This window comes from Orcinus orca, chromosome 3, assembly GCF_937001465.1.
Source record: "Orcinus orca chromosome 3, mOrcOrc1.1, whole genome shotgun sequence".
Classification (NCBI taxonomy): Eukaryota; Metazoa; Chordata; class Mammalia; order Artiodactyla; family Delphinidae; genus Orcinus; species Orcinus orca.
The window spans coordinates 93,845,181-93,869,595 of NC_064561.1; the positions used below are offsets into that span (position 1 = coordinate 93,845,181).

Consider the following 24,415-nt stretch of genomic DNA (forward strand, 5'->3'; position numbering starts at 1 on the left):
CCCGGCTGTCCGTGCGGTCTTCTGCCCTGGTTCCTCATCCTCTCCTCCACCTCTATGTGCTGGGAGTATTTAGGACTTGGGCCTGGACCCTATTTTGTACCCCACCCTTTCTTGACTTGATTCTCTCCATTTGCATTTATTTCCCTAGAAACTACCTACATGCTAAAAACTTCTAAATCTTCAGGCCTTTCCGCAGAGCTCTGGAATTGTCCTTGTGACATCTCTACCTAACAGGCGTCTTCAGTTCAGCGTGTCCAAAGCAGACCTTCTGAGACGGCCTCCCCGACCCACGCTTCCTCGCTTGTCAGAGGCCGGCAAGGCCGTTCACCCAGTTGCCGACACCCGTCTTCAGTCAGCCTTGACCCTCCCTTTTCCTCGTCCTCCACGTTCGCTCAGCAGCAAACCCCACCTACCAAATGGGTGCAATTCCTGCCACCACCCAGGCCCAAGCTGCCATCATTTCTCTCCTGGACAACCACAGGAGCCTCCTAATTGGTGTTTCTGCTTCACCTTTGTACCCCAGAGTCTAGCTTTCATAGAGCGGCCAGAGGAAGTTTTTAATATGACAACTCAGATCGTATTATTGCCCTGCACTTGGAATAGAGTCCGTGGCTTTACTCTGACTAAAGGCCCTGCCTGACCCAGTCTTTGGTATCGCCCTCCCCCTCGCACCCTGGAATCCTATCCATTCTTAGCACACACCAAGCTTTTTCCCAGGACAGAACCCCGTGCAGTCAGTCCCCTCTGCTTGGGATGAACTTCCTCCCCACGGTTACTTTTCCTCCTTCGCATCTCAGCTTAAATGTCACCTCCTCAGAACACCCTACCCTGACCACCCATCTAAACAAATGTCCCAGGGTAATGACATCCCAGCACCTTGTCACTTCCCCATTATTCATTGCAACCTATATTTACTTTTTTTGGGGAAAAAAAAAATCTCCGCAGAGACTATGACTCTATTTCTTTCCTTCATGGTAGCCGTTACAGTCTATAACTACTTCTCTTTTAGAAAATCCAGCCAGCAGTAACAGCTCTAAGTCCTTTACAAGGATGAAGTTATTTCTCACCACAAGCCTTGGAGGTCAGTACTCTATTATTATTCTAGTCTTCTAGATGAGGCACTGGAGGCACAGTGAAGAGACTCGCCAGGTTCGCCTGCGGAGCTGGGATGCACCCAGGGGTCTGTCTGCGAGCCTGCTCTTCAGCATCTTGCTGAAGTATGCTGCTTCATAACGAGCAGACAGTGGGGCAGGAGACAGAGCAGACAGCTCTCTGGTGAAGAGCCCAGGCCTGTGGAACTAAGGAGGGGGTGTCCCAGTTAATGATGTTCCGCAGGTGGTGTGTTGGGGCGAGTTTGCCAGGAGTAGCCACAAGATGACGGCCCAGACCTCCCTACGACCATGTTTCTTGCACATCTGCACGCTGCTGCCTTGCCCATGCTACAGGGTACTTGGATGTTCTCCATCACTCTGCCTTTATGCGATCCAGGGCAAGGCCTTTTCTCTGAGCTTTTGGAACGTGGGGGGAATGATAGGAATACAAAGAAATCTCAGTTATCCAAGCAACGCCTACCTCAACCCCCAGGATGAGCGCTGGTCTTTCCCTGTGCCCTCTGAGGCCGGCTCTGGAGCTCAGTCATTTGTTGACATGATAATGAACTCACAGGTGCACTTTGTATTCCATTAACGTCCTGCAGACCCCTGTGCATTTACGGAATTCTGAGCACAACTTCCACTGCCTGACTGCTCTTATAAATCAGCCACATAGGAAGAATCAGCGAGTGCAAGTTTAATAAAACAGCACCCTTAAAAATAATGGTCCTACTAATAAAATGGTGAAGATTCTGCTGCTTGTTTGCTCAGTGGGGTCTCCCTCTTTAAAGGACTCCAACCAGTTCCTTCTTCATTTCAATCCACTATGTGTACGGCTCAAAAACAGTATTAATCCATAGCTGCTGAAATAGGGGTCGATCAGTGCCATCTTCCTTCCTTTCATGGCCAGTTGTTCTTTCCTACAAATCTGGAAGATTTCTAGAGCTGGGCAGATGTTTTTGGAACTCGGACATGAACCTGAACTCAAGGAGGCTTGCTGTGGTTTGTTCTAAGGCCCTCTGACAACCATGGGCTCTGTGGGCACCGATGGACGACGAGTGGTCTGTACCATCAGGGGCGCAGAGAAGAGGTGACACAGGAAGCTTCCGGAAGATGAGTGTCCTACGGGAGGGGGTGAAGAGGAGGGGTCCCCAGGTTGAAAGAGATGGGGCAGGGTGGGGGGATAAAGCAAAGGGCATGCTCTCGGAAAGATGAACTGCCCAGATGAATCTGGACCGCAGGTTACATGTAGGGAAACATTTGAAATATGGGCTAGGAAGTTAAGTTAGGGACCTACAGATGATCTTGCAGGCCAAGCCACTGAAGGTGTATCTGCAGAGCAGCATGATCAGAAGTATGTTTTAAGGTATTTTTGGTGGCAGAACACAAGGTGAGACTAATGGTAGAATGACCCATCGGGATGCTACTGAGTTCTGAGGGATTGAGGGCTAAACTCAGGAGAAGGCAATGCAAATGGCATGGGATGGATGGGATTTTAATGGAAAAAAAAACATTACGATCTGCAGACAAGAGACAGAGATAGGAGACTTCAAAATTATAATCCTGGATCACTAGAAAAATTTACTTTTTTAAATATAAATAGGAATTCTGAAAAAGAGGCCAATTTCAAAGGGCAGGAGGAAACGGGATTACACTTTCTGTTTTAGACATGGTGTGTTTTCTTTTTTTTTGCGGTACGTGGGCCTCTCACTGCCGTGGCCTCTCCCGCTGCCGACCAGGCTCCGGACGCGCAGGCTCAGCGGCCATGGCTCACGGGCCCAGCCGCTCCGCAGCATGTGGGATCCTCCCGGACCGGGGCACGAACCCGTGTCCCCTGCATTGGCAGGCGGACTCTCAACCACTGTGCCACCAGGGAAGCCCGGAGACATGGTGTGTTTTAAGGCTCTAGCCTGATATTCGGGGGAGATGTCCAGTGGGCAGAGAGAAGTGCGGCTGAGATCACTGAGGGATCGTTTAGAAGGAACAAAGTCACCAGAGTCGTACAGCTGGGTAAGTCATGACCCCTGCCCCCCCCCCCCCACAAGGGACTCTCCTGCAGGCAGCGGAGGGTGAAGCAGGGGAAGAAGAGGCAGGCACATAAGAAACAAAGCAATGATGTGTTCTCTGATAGAACGAAATCAGGGCTCACGAGAACCAAAAAATAAACAAATTTTATAGACAGGGAAGAGGCACAGTGCTGTGAGTGCCTGGGACGTGGGCTTTGGTGGTGTGAAGTCAGAGGTAGCAGCAGCACTGAAGCCCCAGAGGCACAGAGAGGGTGGGCGGCCTGGTGTGGCTCAGGGTGGGAGGGGGCATGTGATAGGGCGAGGGTGGAGAAGCAGGCAGGGGTCAGATCACACACTTGCGAAGGAGCTTGGACACAGACAGCCGGAGTCACTGGAAGGTCTTAGGTAATGAGGTGTGGTAGGCAGAGTTCTAAAATGGCCTCCGAGAGTTTGGCCCCTTAGGATACACACACATCCCAGTTATTCAGTCATCCAGGTGCTGCTGTGAGGGAATTCTGCAGATGTAATTAAAGTCCCAAAGAGCTGATCTTAGGATAAGATGATTCTGGGTAGACCTGGCGGACTTAGGTGAGCCCTTAAAAAGGACTGGGCTCTTCCTGGAAAGAGATTTGAAGCAGGGAAGGGATGTGATAAGAGGGAGGTGTTTGCTGCTTTGAGGACCAGGAAGTCTGTGCAGAAGTTCTAGAGGCCTCTAGGAGTTACACCTGGCCAAGAGCCCCAAGAAAATGGGATGTCAGCCCTACAACCGCCAGGAGCTGACTTCTGCCAACAGGCAGAACGAGCATTGAAGCAGATTCCTCCCAAGAGCCTCCAGATGAGAACAGGGCCCTGGATGACACCTTGACTGCAGCCTTGTAAGACCCTAAGCAGAGAAGCCAGTCGTGCTGCGCCCTGCTGACCCACAGAAACTGTGAGCTAATGAATGGGCATTGTTCAAGCTGCAAAGCTTGTGGTACTTTGTTACACAGCAGAGGAACACGAGTGTGAGGGTACCATCAGATCTGCATCGTGTCAAGTTACTCTGTGACCCTGAGAGGGCCCGCTCTTACGGGGTCATCCTCAGGCGCACACAGATGCGCTCCGGGGTCTCCTTCTTAGAGACAGTTCCCCCAGAGTTCCCTCTCTGCACAGCGACCTTCTCCCACCAGCTGTCTTCGCTTCTTGCCTTTCCCCTTCTTAACCCACCTCAACCTGAAGTGGTCGCTTCCTTGCTTTGAAACATGTTCTTTGCTTGGCTTCTGTGTCAGTGCTGTGGGTTCATGTGTCATCTGGAGTCCCTTCCATTAGGAGTAATTCACCCAGCGGTGGAGGCCCACGGGCCAGGGCTGAGCGGGGAGTTCCCACTCCGTCTCTTTGAACTCCGAGACGCCGCCTTGTGTATCTTCCTGGATGGCCCAGCTCCACTCCCCACAGGGGCACATCCACGTCCTCCAGATCTGGTCTCTTGTGACCACCCTAACCAGTCGGGGCCCACCTGCCCCCGATGTCTCCCTACAGGGATCTGACACACAGCCCTCTCCCGGCAGCAGCAGCTCGCCTATAACTCATCAGAGAGATGAAAGGAAGTCTAAGTGCCCCTTCTCTGCTGATGAGTCGGGCGCATCCTGTCCCTGGACAGAGCGGCCGCTGTGATTTGTTGATTGCCTTCACTTAGCGTTTTACAGAACCATCTGGCACTTGCAGGCACAGGTGGCAGCTGCCAGTGCCCCGAAGCGCTCAGCAGAGCCCCTGGCAGGCCTGTGACTAAATGAGCACAGCCTCCTGCAGGGACAGGGCGGCCGACCTCTGCGGTGCCTGGGTGGGAGATGGAGCTGGTCCTGACCTGCCCTGGGGCCCAGGGACAGGGGTGTGGAATCATCTGAGGTGATGCTACATGCTGCTGCTCACCACGTCACAGCCCTTTCCTGATTCCTCCCTGTCCCTCAGCACTGAGGGACACAGCATCCTTACCTTTTAACCGCAACGACCTGGGCTCTGTGCATCTGAGGAAGTCCGCCCTCACCACCAGCCCTTCACGTGTCCTCAGCCTTCGGTGGACAGATGGGCGGCTGTGTACCAGGAGCACAGGGATTCCCATCTGCCCAGGCCATGCATACTATGCCGGGTCCAGGTGTAGGTGAGCCCACACGAGCGGGCTCAGCTCACACTCCCCTACAAGCAAACCTCTGCCAGCACGCAGGGGTCCGGGAGACGTGGGGGGCGGGGCCTGCGATTTCCCCGCTGCCTCACTGTGTGACCTTGGGAAACCGCTGGGCCTTGCAGTGCCGGTCTCCCCCCCCCACCTCCCCCCCCCCCCCGCCTCTTCCCGCATCATACGGAGAACACCACCTGCCCCTCGCTGCTTTCTAAGTATGGCAAAGATGGAACAGTCTGCTCCTCTCAGCTGTGCTCAGCTCCCGCAGGCACGCTACATGAATACCACGTGAAGTACAAAGAAAACTCATTTCTGAAAATTCCCTCTCCTTAACCGCATTTGTATAGTTTACTTCTTTGGTGGTTCGGTTAAATTTTACTAGGACCACAAGCAAGAGAGGGATCTGGGATGGAGAAGGGTTTTGTAGCACGCAGCCTATGCAGACAACAGCAAAGACAAGGTGCCCTGATAAAAAAAAAAACTCATGTGCAAGACTTGGAAACCTGGTCATCCAGATGGGGTTTTATGGCAACCCCGGAGCCAATAAACTACAATAAACGTCCATGGAAGTGGAGGGAATGAAATCAGACCAGATGGGAGGTAGCCAGTAAATGTGTGATTGCACGGAGGCCTGGTTTTGTTCCAAACAGAAGAAGGTTGGGAGCAGACACACCGAGAGAGCAGGGTCGCAGGGCAGGGGCCCGACCGAGGCTGCAGCCCCGCTAGGTGTTGCGGAGACTAGGCTGGGACAGGGCAGGAACCTAGGACCAGTGACTAGAATGTCACAGGGCACATTCCTAGGGGCTCTCCTCCAGAAAAGTCCATGCCTAGCCTCTCCTCCAGCCCCCTCACCACACCTGCTCTTCTCAGTCCGGTTCCCCTGGCCCACAGCTGCGGTGTTTGGAACCATCCTTTTCCAAGGTAGGAATATGTCTGAAAATTCTGGGAAGGTTCCCTCAACGGACTCAACCACTAGTGTGGCGGTGATTTAACATCTTCAAAGAAGGTGGTAGTTTCCACTTGATTTTTAAAAATAAAAACATCCCCAAACCTCAGCCTTTAGGTGTATTATATATCCTCATGAAATGATGATTCCACTCTCTAAGCTATATTTACAGTATAATTATGTTATTTTCCTTTTTCCTGTAGCCCTGTGGGTTCTTTCTTGGCTCCATATATCTGGGGCTTGATTAGAAATCCATGCTAAGCAACTTAAGGCTGGCTATTGGAAATCCATTGTGACTGACAGAACAAATGAAATCCCTTTATGTTTAGTCAGCAGAACCTGCATCCTGCTTGTGCCAGCGAAGGCCTCTGAGGTTCGGGGAACTTGAGAAATGCAGGGGCTTAGCTTACAGATACAATATCCAAATGGCTCCCTGCTGGCAGCAGGGGGTGGTTTGCATCCCGAATTTCTGGCGCAATCACGTCATTAGGATTAGCTGAGGGCATTTTCCCTGCAGCTTCTCTCTTCCTGCCTCAAGCAAAGCGATTACCATTTAACCACATGGCCAGAGGCGCTGGCAATGTAAAAACTGAGCTATTACAACTTGGAAGGAAAGACAAAAAGTGGCGGTGAGTAAATCAGGAGGGTAGTGAGGTTCCCCACGTGGCAGCCTGCAATCCACCCTCAGCCTGGAGGCTACACTATAAGATAAACAGCCCTGGCTGGACCAAGACAGCAGCCTGAGCACACACTGTAGCCTTCCCCTCCTACCCCAAATCCCCAGAAACGATGGCAAATGTATCTTTAAAAAAATCCTCAAGCACGATGGAAACTAAGGAGTGCTCTTCGTCTGCCAGAAACCCTGAGGAATCATAAAAAAGGAAAGGCAGATTTTTATTCTTCTTGAAAAAGGAAACCACAACTCAAAATGCACACAAAAGCAAGCTGCTACAAAAGGAAGAAAGGGATTCAGAGGTGCTTCAGTGAGAGGTGCTGGCCATTAGAGCCGGAGGGGACCGGACGCTTGGGTCAGATATGCGGCCGGGAGGAACAGAAAGCCCAGGAGGCAAGCTTGTGAGCCGAAGCCAAGAGTGAGTCACAAAACTCAACCTTAAAAACTCACATGTGCGGCAAGTTAATACAGTAGACAAAATAACATTTCAGAATAAGTATAAGAAATATCCTCAGAGAGACGCAAGAAGATATCATGACACAAGAGATGATAGGTTTCATCACCAAAATAAACTCAACACATCACCCAAACACCATGATGGCTCGAGCTAAGGAATAAATGAGTGAGCTGGAAAACAGAGCTGCAGAACCTCCCCAGAACTGCACTATCCGATCGGGCAGCCATGGCCACGTGAGCCACTGAGCACTGGAAATGTTGACTGGTTTGAATCTGAGAAGTGCTGTAAGTGTAAATTTACTAGGCTTACAGTAGATTTTGAACATTTAGTAAAAAAAAGATATCTCAATATCTTTTAAAAATATCGATTTATATTTTGAAATGGTATTTTGGATACAATGAGTGAAATGAAATACGTTATTAAAGTGGACTGTACCTGTTTCTTTCTACTTTTTAAATGTGGTTCCTAGGACATCAGGCGTGGTCTGCATTACCTTTTGACTGGACAGCCCTCCTCCAGAACAGAGTGCAGAAGGGTGGCGAGAGTATGAAAAGTTAGGAATATGGAAGACAGATCCAGAGAGAAAGAATAGAGGGAAAGAAACAGCCGCAGTAGAGGAAAAACGTCCAGCAGTGAATCAACGAGGCCGTCTGATTGGAAAGAGCCAGAGATGGGGAGGGAGGCGTTCTCACTGAAGCTAGAAACAAGATAAAGATGCCTGTTTTTTTTTTTCTTTCCTTCAGTCAACTTAATTACCTTTATATTTGAGAAATACGATACACGTATAAAGCAGCCAAAGAAATTGTTAAAAATTCCCTAAAGATCCAACAAAATTTACTCGCAATATTCCATCCCAGTGATATGAGAAGATGCCTGATTTGTTCCTCACCATTTAACACAGACCTGAGGTTCTAGCCAATGCCACACCACAACCAAAAAGTACAGAAAGAGGCCTCTTCTACCTGGAGGTGAAATGACTGTATATATTCTCCCCGTCATTCCCCTTTCTGGCCTCCAGGTCTGGGCCAAAAAAGCCCGTATGGGCGCCTCCTCCTTCCCAAGCAGCCTGTAATGCTCCATGAGGAGCATGCGGGGAGAACCTGGCACCCAGCCGTCACTCCTGGAATAAACTGCGCAGCGGGGCTGTGAGCAGGGCGCTTACCGACGGATGGCGTTGGCGAACTCCGCGGCCAGCTCGCTGTCACTGCAGGCCGTCCTCAGTTCAGCCAGAGACAGAGCTGGGGAGGCAGCGTCCGCAGACTCCTGAGGATGCAAACACAGCCGGGTGAGGTCTGCAGCCAAGCCGAGGGAGCCCGGAGGCAGACGCGGGAGCTGACGGGCGGCGGCAGCTCCGCCCCTCGACATCCCCTCGACGTCCGCTGCCTGCTACCCCGCGCTCTGAGAACTCACAGGGAGCTGCGCACTGGGCTGAGCCCTCTACACACATGTTCTCTCTCTCTCTCTTTTTTTTTTTGCGGTATGCGGGCCTCTCACTGTTGTGGCCTCTCCCGTTGCGGAGCACAGGCTCCGGACGCGCAGGCTCAGCGGCCATGGCTCAGCGGGCCCAGCCGCTCCGCGGCATGTGGGATCGTCCCGGACCGGGGCACGAACCCGTGTCCCCTGCATCGGCAGGCGGACTCTCAACCACTGCGCCACCAGGGAAGCCCCACACGTTCTCTTATCTGATCATCGTGACGATCCTCTGAGGCAGATACTGTCATTATCCCCTCTTTGCCAAGGAGAAAAACTAGAGCACAGGGAAGTTACACTGCCCCTGTTATTCAGCCGGGACACGGTGGAACCAGGATGCCAACTGATGCCAGGTCAGTTCCCTTCATCACTGGGTTAAGTCTCTGGTAGCTCATAAAAGTGGGAAACACATGTATCCTTGGGTTGTCCTTCCCTTCATCCTGCGTCCCCTGGGGAGAGAACCAATCTTCCCTGGAGTTAGGGGCTTTACTGGGTTCAGTGGAATCATCTAGAAGACCCAGGAAAGGAGGAGGACAACAGAAGCACACATTCACAGAAGATGTGCCTTAGCATCAGACAGGAGCTTTGACACCACCTAAACCAAATCCTCCCCTTTTACAGATGAGGAAACCTAAGAGCCAGAATGCCTAAATCCTAAATGGAGTTAGGACAATTCGCAAAGCAATGCTCACACCCCTCCGAGCGCTCTGCCTTCTCTGCATTTAGACAGAGGGCAGCTGCTGTGCTGTGTAATAAGCACAGGGGACGGTGCTCACCTGATAGTTTGCTCAGCAGACATTTACAGAGGGCTGACTACAGCTCAGGCTTGAGAATAAAAAGCCCGTGATCTGTTACGCTGAGACAGAATGTAAACAGAAGGCTGTATCATGATGGAAGGAGCGCTTCCAGGAAGTATGAACCTGGCGCTAGAAATCCAGACGACAGGGGGCGCTGGGTCCCCTCGGCCCACTGGCACAGAAATGCCACCACACGGGACTCCTCTGGAGGAGCCCACAGCACCTGAACTCCCCCCACCCCCATGCTCCTCCAGCTCTGCTTTCCCTCCCTCCTCTCCGCCTGGCGACCTGCAGACCCGAGCCCCCATCCACCAGCCCTGGAGTCTCTCCAGAGTCCAACACCCTCTTCTAGTGTATACAGCGACTCCCCTCAGGGTTAACATTTCATAAGACTCCTTAAGGACGAGGGACAGCTTTGTCTCACCCAGTGCCCTTCACTGAACATGTCTGGTAATCTCTGTTGCACACAGACAAGAAGTGAAAAAACCTAACGTCACTTGGGCAAGATACGGGACCAGCTTGCTGGCTGGAGGGAAAGTTTTCAACCAAGCATGACGCGCCCCCACCTCAGAAGCGAGAGTGGATGTTCTAGACCCCAATCTGGCCTGCCACCTGTTTTTATAAAAGGCCCACAGGGCAAGAATTGTTTTTGTTTTTAAAATCATGGAAAAAAAAATTCTAAGGAATATTTTGTGATGTATAGAAATCATATGAAATTCAAATTTCAGCGTCCATAAATAAAGTGTTAGAACACAGCCGTGCGCCTTTGTGTCTGTATTGTCTCTGCCTTCACAGTACCATTCCGCAACGGCAAAGTTACGTAGTTGCAGCAGAGTCCACATGACCCGAAAATCCTAAAATGTTAACAGTATACCAGCCTCTGCTCCAGACTGCTTGCCTCATCTACCAACAAGTAAGACCAAATGAATAGCCCAGAAGGGAGGTATTATTGATATAGTAAATGGATCTAACATTTTTTAAAAAATAAATTAATATTTTATTTTTGGCTGCGTTGAGTCTTCGTTGCTGCGCGCGGGCTTTCTCTAGTTGCGGCGAGTGGGGGCTACTCTTCGTTGCGGTGCGCGGGCTTCTCACTGCGGTGGCTTCTCTTGTTGTGGAGCACGGGCTCTAGGCGCGCGGGCTCAGGAGCTGTGGCTCACGGGCTCTAGAGCACAGGCTCAGTAGTTGTGGTGCGCGGGCTTAGTTGCTCCGCGGCATGCGGGATCTTCCCGGACCAGGGCTCGAACTCGTGTCCCCTGCATTGGCAGGTGGATTCTTAACCACTGCGTCACCAGGGAAGCCCTGGATATAACTTTTGAAAGGCAAAATAATCACCTTCCTCCAATTTCATTACCTGAACAACACAGAGCACTCTTATAAAAGCTCCTTACCCTAATGTAAGAAAATAAAAATAAATCAACTGGCCTTTACCATCAAAGAGATTTCTGTTCTTTGAAGCCATTCCACGAAACACAGAGCTTCCCCCAGTCGAAATAAATACTAAGAACCAGGGGGATGCACAGTCCCTGGGCCTCTGGAAAGAGCCTGAGTAGTCCGTTTGCACCACTCCCTAAGGGCGCACACACGAACGCTGGGGCTCTGTCTCTCAGGCTCTGTCCCAAAGTGACTGCTAACAAACTCAAAAGGCTGAGCAAAGATTCTGAAGCTGTTGGCGCAGAACAGAGCCCCAGATCCTCCCGCGTGAAACAGCTCTGCAGAGGCTGCTGCTCACCACGATCAGACTCCCCAAGCACTGGGCACGTGGTTTCAGGGTGCACCCACATGGTGACCTTTCCAAAGCTAAGACTGTGTCACCTCACCCCCTGCAAAAACCCCTCAGTGATTCCTCCCCATCCTCAGGACGGCAGAGCCGGCTGGTCTCCCCAGCCAGTGTATGGATTCCTCCTCCTTCTAGGCTTTGCCCTTGCCATTCCACTGGCCTAGGGTGGACTTCCTGGTCTGCCCTGGCCCTCTTCCTCAGGCTAGCACCCACTCTCCACTGGCTCTCAGTTCAGGAAACCTGTCCCGAATCTCCAAATCTGGCCTGTGGCCTCCCCTTGCACCGGGCATTGATCCTTGCACCCAAGAACACTGTGTCCCTGCGTTGTGATCATCTATTTGCCCATTCCAGGGCAATCTAAACTCCTGGAACAGCCTCCAGCATCTTGCCTGGACCAAATCACATCCATCACATGAACGGATGACCGAGAAGCAGCTGGGGCCTCAGGAAAGTGGCCCAGCTGGGTACCATGGCTATGGACTCCCTTGGTACCCTTGCAGGTGAGAGACGGGCAAAGGGTAGCTGTGGCCTCTGTGGAGCACGCGTCAGTTCTTAGCTGTTTAGCTGTTTCTTCACTGCCACACGGTATCATCAAGGTGCTTTCTTCGCAGGTACACTACTCTCGTGAAGACATCACTGCATCTGGGCCATGAGGGGCCACTCATTAGACCAGCAAGTCAGCGTAGGCCCACAAGTCCTGGGCCTGAGACAAAGTGGGGTCAGGAGAAGCTGGCGTTTGTTAGGAACAGAAAATCTGACGCACAGAAATTCCAGCACCCTGGGGCGACGGATATCTTTCTTTAAAGTCTGGACCATTTTTTTCTCCAGTGCAGTATTTGGAATCACTCTGAGATAGAGGCTGATGGAATGAGCTTGGATTCTAGAAAAAAAGACTTGTGCGCTAATGAAAGTGTGAGTTTGCAAGATGATATCATCGATAGCCCACTCTGTGTGATATCCTCGGGGTAATGCGGGGCTCACCTACCTCCTTCTCTGCCTCATAATGCTTCCGGCCCCCCACCTCTTGGAGTCGAGGAGGAAACAGACAAGAGGAGTGGCCGTCAGCCAAACTGGGGTTAAATCCCGATTCTGCCATTCACTAGCTGTTGAGACCCCCTCAGTTCTTTTAAACCTCATTATCCTCATGTAAATGGGGATAACTCTTCTTTCCTGAGAGTCGTGAGTCTTAAGGGAGATGACACGTGCAATGATCGGGTACAGAGTGATCAACCAGCGATGGTCACCGTGTGACACGGGATAGAAGGAAGAGGTGGAACCAGTATCAGACTCCGGGACAACTGCATAGATCGCTCCCTGGATCAGACCGTGATCTGTGAAAATGCTTCAACTGTATGGAACAGTTGAATTGTATAGGATTTTAACTGTCCGTAAAAGTGAGATGTTTTCAAAATGTGGATTTGGTTTCTTTGCCCGCAAAATGTCCCTTTCTTTCGAATTTCTGGAATGGCTTTCGGCTCCTATGCAAATAAGGAAGCTGAGGCAGCAGGGTGGTGGTCAGTGGCTGGCGGGACCTGGGCAGGCGGTGAGGCCCGAGCCCCAGGGTCCCTGTGCCCCTACCTTGCCGGCCTTGTCCTTGCCGCCGCTGCTGGTGGAGCTGAGGGACCGCGTGCGCTGCTCCTTCAGCTCCTCCACCTCGGACTTCAGGTGCTCGATGTGCACGAGGTAGGCCTGCTCCTGGGCCTCCCGCGTGCTCAGCTTCAGCTCCAGGGCCTTCTTCTCCTTCTCCAGGAGGTACAGCTGGGCCTTCAACTCTGCCATCTCCTCCTGCGGAGCACAGAGCGCACGAGGCGCCCACGGGGTGAGAGCAGGGCTGGGCGGGGGAAGGGGGTCTGTAGCTACCACCCACAGCCCGGAGGGAGGTATCACTGGGCAGCTGGGGAGAACATGACCCCGAGGAGACTAGATGGCTGTCTTCACACATCTTAAAGGACGGACTCGTGCACCAAGCCATGCGCTTGTCACTAGGCACCAGAACTGAGATCAATGGGTAGAAGTTACAGGCAAGCAGACCTTGGCTGACTATAAGGAAAACCTCTCTAACAACTGGGATACCCCACGCCCACGTCCCCAGCGGTCTCGTCAGCCACGACAGAAACCAGTTTTCTGGCAGGCAGAGGCTAACCATCAAAGTGGCTGTAAAAGGGTCATTCGTATAAAGCTGGGTCTGACCAGGTCCCTTCCAATCCGCATTTCCTTTTCCACTTTCCGTAGCACCAATCCACATATTAATCACCCCTGATGGCAGTCTGGGGCCCTGAGCTGTGTCAGGCCACTGGGAAGCATGCAGAGCAATGATACTGCCCCCAGCTCTTCTCTGCTTTAGGCCCCAAATGAAACGAAATCGAAACAGAGCCCTTCCCGGGTGACTACGCCTCAGGTAACTTCTTCAAGTATCTTAAAGAAGCCAAATCAGAGTTTGCTATGGGGAGAAAGAAGTGACTCCCAAATGGGACCGTGCTGTCCTGGGACCAGAGCGGGGCACCAGTGGTAATCACCAGCATTTATTGAGCATGTAACACTGTCTTAAATGTTTACACTAAGTCACTCACTTAATCCTCCCAACCTGAGGGAGGTATTATGAGCATTTCCGTTCATGGAGGGGAAACTGAGGCATGAAGAGGGAAATCCACCAGCTCAGCCCACAATTACTGGGTAAACTGCGGAGCCCGAGTTTGAACCCAGGATGTCTGGCTCAGAGCCCAGGTAACCACTAAGCTATACTCCCCCTCCCCGGCCCCCCTTTCAAGGTGAGCCCACGCATGACTCTTGTCCCTCACCTCTGCTGGAGGGCAAGTCCAGCACCCCGTGACCACCCGGTCAGTCTCCCCAGCTATCTCTGTCATCTTACTTCATAACACGGGGGCACTGCCTTGAAAGGGATTCACCAAGGTCACCCCCGAAGTGACCCTCCTCTGAGGTGACAAGCTACAGGCCTGCTGTGCTCTCCTGGGTAAGCCAGACCTGGGGAGTAGATGTTCTCACCTCCAACATGGGGAAACACCTAGAGGGTACCCACCGCGGCCAGTCGTACTCAGGGCTGGGGGCGTTAGCCATGGAGAAGGCAATGTGCCGAGCCGAGCGACCACTGAAAAGAAGACGCCAAACCTTTCCTAACAATGACATAGAACCAGGAGGAAAGGTGTCTCCATACACTGAACCTTCTCATCTTTTGCCATCAGAAGCCGGATTCTGAAGGTTCTGGCAGCACTGCACACTGAGCTAATGTGGACAGTCACACCCAGAACAACCATACAGACACAAGCTTGAAAGAAGGAAAGGTGGATCCATGGGTGCCGGAAACAGGCCCTCCACCCAAGAGGAAAGGCAAGGTGGCCCCAGCACCGGCCTCCTGAGGCATCAGGCAGTCAGGGAGGCCCCAGCACCTATGCAAGGGCAGGGCAGACAGCCAGGACTGAGACCCACCCCCTCCACAGGAGCCAGGACTCTCCAAGTGCTGCCTCGAGAGGAGACAAGAAGACCTCCCTGTGGTGAGGATGTGGCGAGGAAACGTGTCATCACTCAGGCTGCGGGTGGGAGAAGAAAGAAAAGCCTCTTCTGAGGAATCATGGAGGCATGAGGCATGTGTAGATATGCTATAGGAATCTTCAGCCCTAAACCTCTGAAACCCACGGGTCCCAACAGATCTAAGGGCACAACCGTTTACAGGGACGTCTCCACCCAGGACCCGCGGGACCCCAGGGAAGACACAACCTCCACCGGGGGGCAGCTGGCACCCACGTTCTCCTCCCAACACACACACACACACACGCGAAGAGAAAACAGAAGTGAGTCACGGTGAGGTAGAATCGGCATGTAAAGAACCAGAATTCACAAGGAAGAAGGCAGAAAATAAACATTTAAAGCAATTAAAGAGAAAAAGGAAGAGGAGTCACAATGAAAGGATGGGATCTTCAACACAGAAGAGTGGGTTTGAGAAGGAGCCACGTCAGTCATCTAGAAATCAAAGGCTGTTTACTAAAGACCAAGTACAAGTGAAAACACCCAGAAAACGCGAGTCTCTCAGCAGTTGCAGCCTAGAACAAAACGGTGAGATCCAACAAAATCTGCAGCAATGGACTTGGTGTGGGCAAGCACACATCCCTGAACACACTGTTAGGGACATACAGGGAAGGGAGGTGACTCCGATGTTTTTCTTCAAAAAACTCCTAGTGAGGGAACCCAACGGCTGCCCCTGGGTCACGATATTACGGGTTCTCTTTCTTCCAGCTTTTTATAATTCCTGTTTTTTTGGAAAATTTCTCTGATGCGTACACATTTTAGTTGCAAGTAGCAAAGGGAATATCAGAGCTTTTATTTCACCAAAAATATCTTTCCTGGCCAAAATAACACTGAATTTATCGCACAACATATTGGCCTGAACATAGAAGAAATCTAGAGTCTTTGGCCAAAGGAAACATGATGTTTGGAAGAAGTAATGGAAGGGCAGCTTCACAGTTCATGCCACAGGGTGCAAAGGACCACAGAGAGGGGAAAAGGCACCGCGGTTATGGACACAATGCCCGGCTCGTGGGCAGTGAGGGGGGAAATCAGCCAACGTCGCATGAGGGTTCCCTAGCAGGAGTCAAGTGAGGGTCTGAGCTGAGACGGTGAGGCCAATATCTGACCTAAATCTGCTGCCACGGCCCAAAGTCCTCCCAGGCTTCACCCAGACTCCAGCTCGAGCAGCCACGGAGCGCAGGGATGTGCTGAGCAAGTCGCCCCGGAGGGTGACAGGGATGAGGGTTACTGATGTTCCACACAACACCACAGGGACAAGGGGGTCAGGAAACCAGGGCTCTTGTCCAGATGCTGCAACTGGCCTCGCCCCGTCCTCCCCGCCTCACCTTAACGTCAGCATCAACCCGGGAAGCACTTGCAAGTGTTCTGGAGACCAGGGCTCTTTTCACGCGGACAGAGGCTGCTCCCCCCCAACCCCCACCACCGCAGAGGTCTCTCCTGGCTTCTCTTGGAGACGAGGTGTTCCATTCTGGCCTGGGACCCCCTGAGGTTTCTCCAGTGCTCAGCTCACCTCTCCAGGAACACATCCAGCTCAAGTGACCCCCAGACATACTGAAACCATCCCTGTCTACACATGAGGCCCTGCCTGTCCTCCAGGGGAGAGGTGGCTGACCACGGCTGGGCTGACCACTACTGAGAGGCCTTTTTGTACTTCCTCCTGGTGACAGCGGAGTGAACGGGACCCGGGTCTGAGAAGAGCCCCCCACGCGGATACCTTCATGGCCATCAGCTCCTGCATCAGCACCGCGTTTTCGAGGTCTAGCCGCTGGCTGTCTCCCCGGGGCTTGACGTCGTAGCTGAGAGGATCGATGTGGATGCTTTCCAGCTCCAGCATGGTCAGCTTGACTGCGGCCCTGTCATTCCTGAGCTGCTGGATGTAATCCTTCAGCCTCTGCTCATCTTCCTTAGTAAACTCTGTGTCGCAGCTACTGGCTGTGGAGCTGGTTGTGCTGAGAAGACAAGAAAACCCATTGCACTTCCAGTCGCTGCCAGCAGGTCTTCTCCCCCTCATTCTTCTCCACACCCTCCCCTCTCCAACAGTATTTAGATGGTAATCCAAAAACAACAACGAAGAAAGCATTCTTCATGGCATAGTAAATTGATAGCACCTTTTGGGAGAGAAATGAGTATGAAGAATATCAGAAAATGTTTACACCCTTTAAGACAAGGTGTGGACCCTAGAAATGAAGTCTAAGGAAAAGATTCCACAGAAGCAACAAGATACACATGTACAAAGACGTTTCACGGAATGCAAGGTTTAGTGAATTACAGTACATATCGGAAAGAAGGACATGATGTGGACATTACAGGAATAATTATGGTAATGGTGGAGAGAGTTTGAGTGAGGAAATAGGATGAAAAATATGTCATAAAAATAGGTGTATATATGCATAGGACTTATAAAAAGGGATATGTTAAGGGAACAAAGCAAGGTGAAGAACAAAATACCTATGGCATGACCTACAGACTGTGTGTGTGTGTGTGTGTGTGTGTGTGTGTGTGTGTACACATATGCATTGCACACTGCTGACAGCAGTCCCCTGGGGGTGGCAGCTGGATGGAGTGGTAGTGATGGGGGATCCTCTGTATGATGGCTGAGTATAAAGTCCACCACAGGGACTCAGGCTGGTCCAAGGGGCCCCTGGCCACCCATGCTGAATGGTGACCAAGCCGGGGCTGGCAGTTCTGAGGAGCACCTAGGGCTGGACCCCGGGAATGTGGTGGTCCATGAAAGTTTCTGTGGGTTCCCGAGTACCATGGAAGGGTAAGAACCACAGGAAAACTGAGGCTTGGTGCTCCAGACGGTTGTAGGCTGTCCCCACTGGCTCAGAATGAAGCCCACTGTACCCAGTTCTCAAGCACTTGAGGCCAGCATGCACCTACGGTGGTTTCTCTGGACCCACCTACACGTGACGTAGCCCTTATGGAACTGGCTTTGGAAAGATGGCAGAAAAACAAGCAGGGACCCATTTAACTCTCATCCCAATAGTGCAGGTCGGCATTATCATCTCTGTCGTTACAGATTTGGAAACGGAGGTTCTGAGTCATTAAGTAGCTTGCCTGGTCATGAGGACGGAAACTGGTGCAGCTCGACTTGGGCCGCAGTCTCCCCATTCCACAGCCCTGTCTCCCCAAGATTCCTGTTGTTGGAAGCTGTGCCAGGAGCAGGGACTGGTATCCATAGGCTGTTGGCTGCCCTGAGGCCAGGCCTGCCCTCCTCAGCTCACACGGGAACAGGGGTAACAGGCCAAGACCCCAACACAGCAGATGCATCTCCTCCCCGTAACCTCGATGTGACCAAGGGCCATTCCACTCTTGCACGTGACACGTTAACAAGAAGTCGAGGCTTCCGGGAAGAGAAGGGTGAGAAGAGATGGTAGGCCATGCACACAAGGAAGAGAACTTCTAGGGCCTGGGGTGGTCTTCAGGTCAGAGAACTCCTGCCAGGACTGGAGATCCCCTACCATCCTTCACCCCCCAACCCCCATCAGAACAGGTGGGATGTTCCTTAGAGATGAAGGGAGCAAGACGAGTCTGACCAACACACAACACCTTTTCAGAGGCTGTGACGGCTAGTTACACGTGTCAGCTGGGCTAGGCTATGGTGCCTAGCTGCTTGGTCGAACACCCCTCTTAGATGTTGCTGTAAAGGTATTTTTCACATGTGATTGACATTTAAATCAGTAGACTGAGTAAAGCAGATTACCCTCCATAGTGTAGGTGGGTCTCATCCAATGAGTTGAGGCCTTAAAAGAAGAGATGGAAATCCCCTAAGGAAGAAGAAATTCTGCCTCCAGACTGCCTTTGAATTCAAGCCTGCAACATCACCCCTTCCTGGGGTCTCCAGCCTGCCTGCCCTGTAGATTTAGGACTTGCCAGCCCCCATAATCAAACGAGCTAATTCGTTAAAATCAGTCAATCAATCAGCCTCTCCATCCATCCACACACACACCTGTTGATTCCGTTTCTCTGGGGAACCTGAATACAGCGGTGCTGCCTTTACCTGGGACCCAAGCATCTTATACGCTTTGTAGATTTAGAGGTAGCACGACTCAAACTCTCTGTGCCTAGTTCCTTATCTTTAAAATGAAAGTAATACAGTACATACTTCCTAAGGTTGTGGTGAGGATTAAATGAGGTAAACCGAAAGTGTCTGGAATAGTGCCCAGCACTCAGTAAATATAGCCATCATTCATTCATTCAAGAAATATTGGGGTACTTACTGTGGGTCACTTTTCTAGGCCCTAGAAAAATCTCTGTCTTCATGGAACTCATATTCTAACAGGGGAGACAAACAAGTAAAACAGACAGCACATCAGACAGGGAGAAGTACCAGGGAGAAAAATGACGCAGTTATGGGTATCACAAAGAGCGGGTGGGGTGATTCTTGCAAACAGAGTTCGAGGAGTAGACGTGAAGAAGGTGAGAAAGGGAGCTATGTGGGTATCTGGAGGAACAGGGAGGCAAGCAGACGATACAGCAAATGCAAAGGCCCTGAGGCAGCAAGGCCGGCTGGCCAGCAAGAATAAGACTGTGGCTGAATGGGGGTCAGCCAGGGGAGAGGGAGGAGAGCTGGTCAGACAGGAGGGTGTGTATGTGGGGGGCAGGGTGCCACGTCACATAGGGTCTCATAAGGGCTGTGTCTTTTTCTCTAGAATTAGAAGCCACTGGAGGGTTTGTAATAGAGGAGTGACATGATCTGCCTTCCATTTTAACAGGATCCCTCTGGCTGCTGTACTAGGAGAGATGCAGGGACGCAAGGGCAGAGGCAGGAGACCTTTTGGGGGCTCCTGCAACAAGCTTGGGGGAGACGGTGGAAGCTGAGAAGGCAGGAAGTAGGTTAAAAACTACTCATCATCAATGTTATGTGTTCTCAAGCTGTATTTTAAAAAGGACGAGATGGGACAAGCAGCAATACCCTCCAGTTGGAACACTTCAGGTGCAACTGCATAAAGAAACAAAGCAGCCCAAGAAAAGCATGAAGGAGCAACCGGTACCGCCAGCAGAGGGCGCTGAGGAGCCAGCGGGGGCTTCTGAGGATGACAGCTGCCCAACAAGAGGGATTCATCCTAGGGAGGAAACAGGGTCCCTCCCTCAGGATCTCAGCCTTCTTCGGTAAAGACCTGTTTTGCAAACAGCTCGGTGACAGGCATGCCTTACACAAAACCATTCAAAAGGACTCGGAGCTTGCCTTCATGGACTGTCAACACAACGTGGAGGGACAGATGCCTAAGTTTCCACATATGAGCCACAACATCAGAGCGAACTGAAGCTGTGGCCCTGTTCACGGAGCATTGCACGGGGCTGAGTGTGGAGATGTGCTCCCAGGCATGACGTGTTTAGACAGCGCGCTGCTGGGAAATAGCAACACTGCTCTTCCAGTGAGTGGGGAGGAGCTTCAGGTAGGAGATCCTTTCCCGTGAAGCTGGGACCCAGCAAGAGAGGCTCACTTTACAACTGCAGTTCTTCTTTTCATTAAAAGTGGCTTTGGAAAATTTTAAATATAGAGAAAACGCAGAGCTAAACCAATATCTGGGTGACCTTTTTGTCATATTTTCTTTGAAATGCTTTTTTAGAAATATAACATACTTGAGCCACCCTTTGATTCCTGTCACTTAAAAAAGAAATTTCATGCAAATCAAAACTACAATGAGGTACCACCTCATGCCAGTCAGAATGGCCACCATTAAAAAGTCTACAAATAACAAATGCTGGAGAGGGTGTGGAGAAAAGGGAACCCTCCTATGCTGTTGGTGGGAATCTAATTTGGTATAGCCACTATGGAAAACAGTATGGAGGTTTCTCAAAAAATCAAAAATAGAATTACCATATGATCCAGCAGTCCTACTGCTGGGTATATATCCAGACAAAACTATAATTCAGGGCTTCCCTGGTGGCGCAGTGGTTGAGAGTCCGCCTGCCGATGTAGGGGACACGGGTTCGTGCCCCGGTCCGGGAAGATCCCACACGCCGCGGAGCGGCTAGGCCCGTGAGCCATGGCCGCTGAGCCTGCGCGTCCGGAGCCTGTGCTCCGCAATGGAAGACGCCACAACAGTGAGAGGCCCACGTACCGCAAAAAAAACCCAACAAAACCCCCCCCCCAAAAACTGTAATTCAAAAAGACACATGCATCCCTATGTTCACAGCAGCACTGTTTACAACAGCCAAGACATGGAAACAACCTAAATGTCCATCAACAGATGAATGGATAAAGATATGGTATCTATATACAATGGAATATTATTCAGCCATAAAAAAGAACGAAATAATGCCAGTTGCAGCAACATGGATGCAACTAGAGATTATCATACTAAGTGAAGGAAGCCAGAAAGAGAAAGACAGATACCATATGATATCACTTGTATGTGGAATCTAAATTATGGCACGAATGAACCTATCTATGAAACAGAAACAGAACCAGGGACATGGAGAACAGACTGGTGATTGCCAAGGGGGAGGAGACTGGGAGAGGGATGGAGTGGGAGTTTGGGATTAGCAGATGCAAACTGGTATATATAGAATGGATAAACAACAAGGCGCTACTGTATAGCACAGTAAACCATATTCAATATCCTGTGATAAACCATAATGGAAAAGAATATGAAAAAGAATGTATATATATGTATAACTGAGTCACTTTGCTGTAGAGCAGTAATTAACACAACACTGTAAATCAACTATACTTCAATAAAAAATTTAACAAAAATTTCAAAACTCTAAGGACAGTAGAAGCTAGAGTTCTTTAATTATTCTGCAGGCCCCGAAAGGATAATATGTTGGCATATTTTCCATTTAGCGGGACTGGTGTTCCCCAGTGGTTGTCAAAGAGCAGTCGAGGGGCTGACCACGGCAGCATCCCCTGGGAACTTGTTAGGAATGCATGTTCCCAGGCCCCACTACCCAGACTCACAGAGTCGGGAACTCGGGGGTGGGGAGGTGGGGCCAGCCATCCGTTTTAATGCACTCTCCCACTGATTCTGAGGCACAGCCTGGTTTGAGAACAACTGGTCCACCCCACAGGATAACTGGGCATTTGCAAAGTAGCCTGTAAAGTAACGGCACCCCATCACAAATTCTCTAGGGAGAGCCACCGTGCTCTTGGGCTGACCTGGTGGGTACCAGTGATTCTGAGCAGGTCTCTGACATCAGGCAGACCTGAGTAAACATTCTTCCTCTGCCAATGCCTAGCGTTATGGCCCAGAGTAAATCACCCAACCCTTCTGGGCTGTGACAAAGTGGGGATACTAACAGTTGCCGTGTCACCAGGCTATGGAAATGAGACAATGGGTCCTGAAGCCGGCAGCCCACACACAGCACTTGCTCTGGGCGGGGAGGAAGCACAGCTGTGCCAGTGGCCCCGAGACACCCAACATCAGGTTCAGGGCCTCCCTCCAGGGATGTCAGCCACCTAGCAGGTCCTGCAGAAAACCACCCATCTGCGGGGGAAGCAGAGCAGCAAGTGTTGACCGGACTTGCAAACCCCCCGAACTACCTGGGAGACACCAACATGGGGGGGCAGGGCAGAGGCTGCCAGGCTTTCGGGGGTCCTGGAACCCTCTAGGGCCTGGCGCCCGATCCCAGGCCAGGTGGGGAAGGCTTTTGTTTCACCATCCCTGCTGTGGGTATAGTTTTAAGAAAGGAAGAAAAAGAAAAAAGGACAAAAGATCTCCCTCCACTGATTTTACCCCTGTGGGAAGCTCAGAGCTGTAAAGTGCTTTTCCAGGGGAAAGTTTAATTTCAAGGTAAGCACCTAGCCCCGCTGCCCCTCTCCAGCTTCCCTCTCTCCCTTCCAGGACACCAGCGGGGAACAGATCAGGCGAGGTTAATTACAATTCTGCTTTGTGCTCTTAATGGACCACCGCGGAATATGATTATGACAATGGTAAGAGGAGGGGAAGCCGCAGCCTTTTCTCTGGCCTCCTGCAGACAAAGGCGCTGTTGGTCTCCTGAGGGCCTGCCGCCGGCTGCCGACTGCCGGGCTGGGGTTAAGTCATCCATTAACTCTCCCGGCTCGGAATGCCGGGTGAGCTCAGTTGTCAAGGGGGAATAAATCACTTTCCCAGTGGGCCGAGTTACTCCTCCTCTCCAGGGTGAGAGGGATTGCGGGGAGGGCTGCAGAGGAAGCAAACCCCAGCTGGTCCCAGGAGTCTGGGGCCGCACATTTTTGCCTTCTCCCCCGGTTTTTCGAGGAGCTGGGCCAGGTTGCGAGGGTTTCTCCTTCCTTACCATGATGCTCTCTGCTTGAGCTCCCCTCGGCTGGCTCTGCTCTGCGTCCATTAGTCGCCAGCTGACAGCTGATCTGTCTGCTCACCGCACAGGAGCGCACGCCGGCCAGCCTGGGGCAGCCCACCCTCCTGCCTGCCCTGTTCACAGTGGGACGCGGATACAGCAGTTTATTTAAGCAGCCGTCGATTTCAAATGTCCTCTCTTCTGTCCCTGTCCACCATGTCCCAGCCCTGTCCTGAAGACAACTCCCCATCCTGCTTTTAGAAGAAAAATCCTTTTTTTTTTTTTTCAGCTTCCTCATCTTGTCTCGGCAGAAAGAGAAAAGAACATATTATTTCTTTTGCCTTGAAAACCAGAGGCGGATTTTTCCTGGAGTTTTTATCAATGTCTTACCTGGCCCCAGTTAGGATCTCATTTACACCAAGGAGGAGCTCACTTTCAGAAGGAAAGGGCCACTAGGGGGCCTTCTGTTGGCCGAGCATTTTGAATTTATTTGAAGGAGGGGGTCAGGCCAGTGACATTCGACCCCACTCCTATAAGCAGAAGCTTGGGCCTTGTCAGCTGCCTGAATTTTGCAGTGTTGCGCTGGGTATCCCCCCCATGCCCCCCTACCTCTTTTTTCTGACAATTCTTTGTCACACAGGACTAAAAGTACTCAACACAATCCAAACCTCTTAGGTCTGAACGCTCTCAAAGGATTATCAGAATTCTCAAGGAGAAGCGGTTTGGGGAGGAAAAATTATCTAAAACAATACAGTTGACTCTTGAACACCATGAGCTTGAACTGTGCAGGTCATTTATACGTGGGTTTTTAAAAATAAATACAGTACTATGTTTATGATGGGAGGGCGGGGGAGTCCGTGGTGGGTCCTGGCACGAATCCCCGGTGGATACCCAGGGGATGACTACATGGGTAGGGGAAATCTTCTGCCAGATAACTGAAGTCCTCAAAAACTGCCTGGTTCCAGAAACTCAGCTGACAGTGGAAGGCAAAATGAGAGACACATTTAGGAGATGGATTCTTTATATGGTCTTTATATGGTGCCATTACGATGGGGTTGGGAACCAGGCATCTCTAAAACAAATTTTAAACTGCTCCTGAGTTGGTTGCCAATAACACACCAAGATAGACACCATCTAGACCTGACACCTATACTGCTGCTAACGATTTCTCTGACATTAAAAACATTAAACATTTTACAGTCCGCACTCCCTATCTAAGAATTCCGCATCTGCGGATTCAACCAACCGCGGGTGGAAAATCTTTGGAGGAA

At 51.2% G+C, this 24,415-nt stretch overlaps 1 protein-coding gene across 5 annotated transcripts in view; it reads right to left on the reverse strand.

Moving 5' to 3' along the window:
• The window catches only part of MCC (MCC regulator of WNT signaling pathway), a 430,805-nt gene that overhangs the window by 10,695 nt on the left and 395,695 nt on the right, over nt 1–24,415 (reverse strand). For all 5 annotated transcript variants that reach the window (XM_004267446.4, XM_049707486.1, XM_049707489.1 and 2 more), the window contains 3 exons: nt 16,630–16,864; nt 12,954–13,160; nt 8,491–8,591 (listed from right to left, as the gene is read on the reverse strand). In XM_004267446.4, coding sequence (XP_004267494.2) covers nt 8,491–8,591; nt 12,954–13,160; nt 16,630–16,864 — 543 coding nt within the window. The remainder of the gene's footprint in view (nt 1–8,490; nt 8,592–12,953; nt 13,161–16,629; nt 16,865–24,415) is intronic.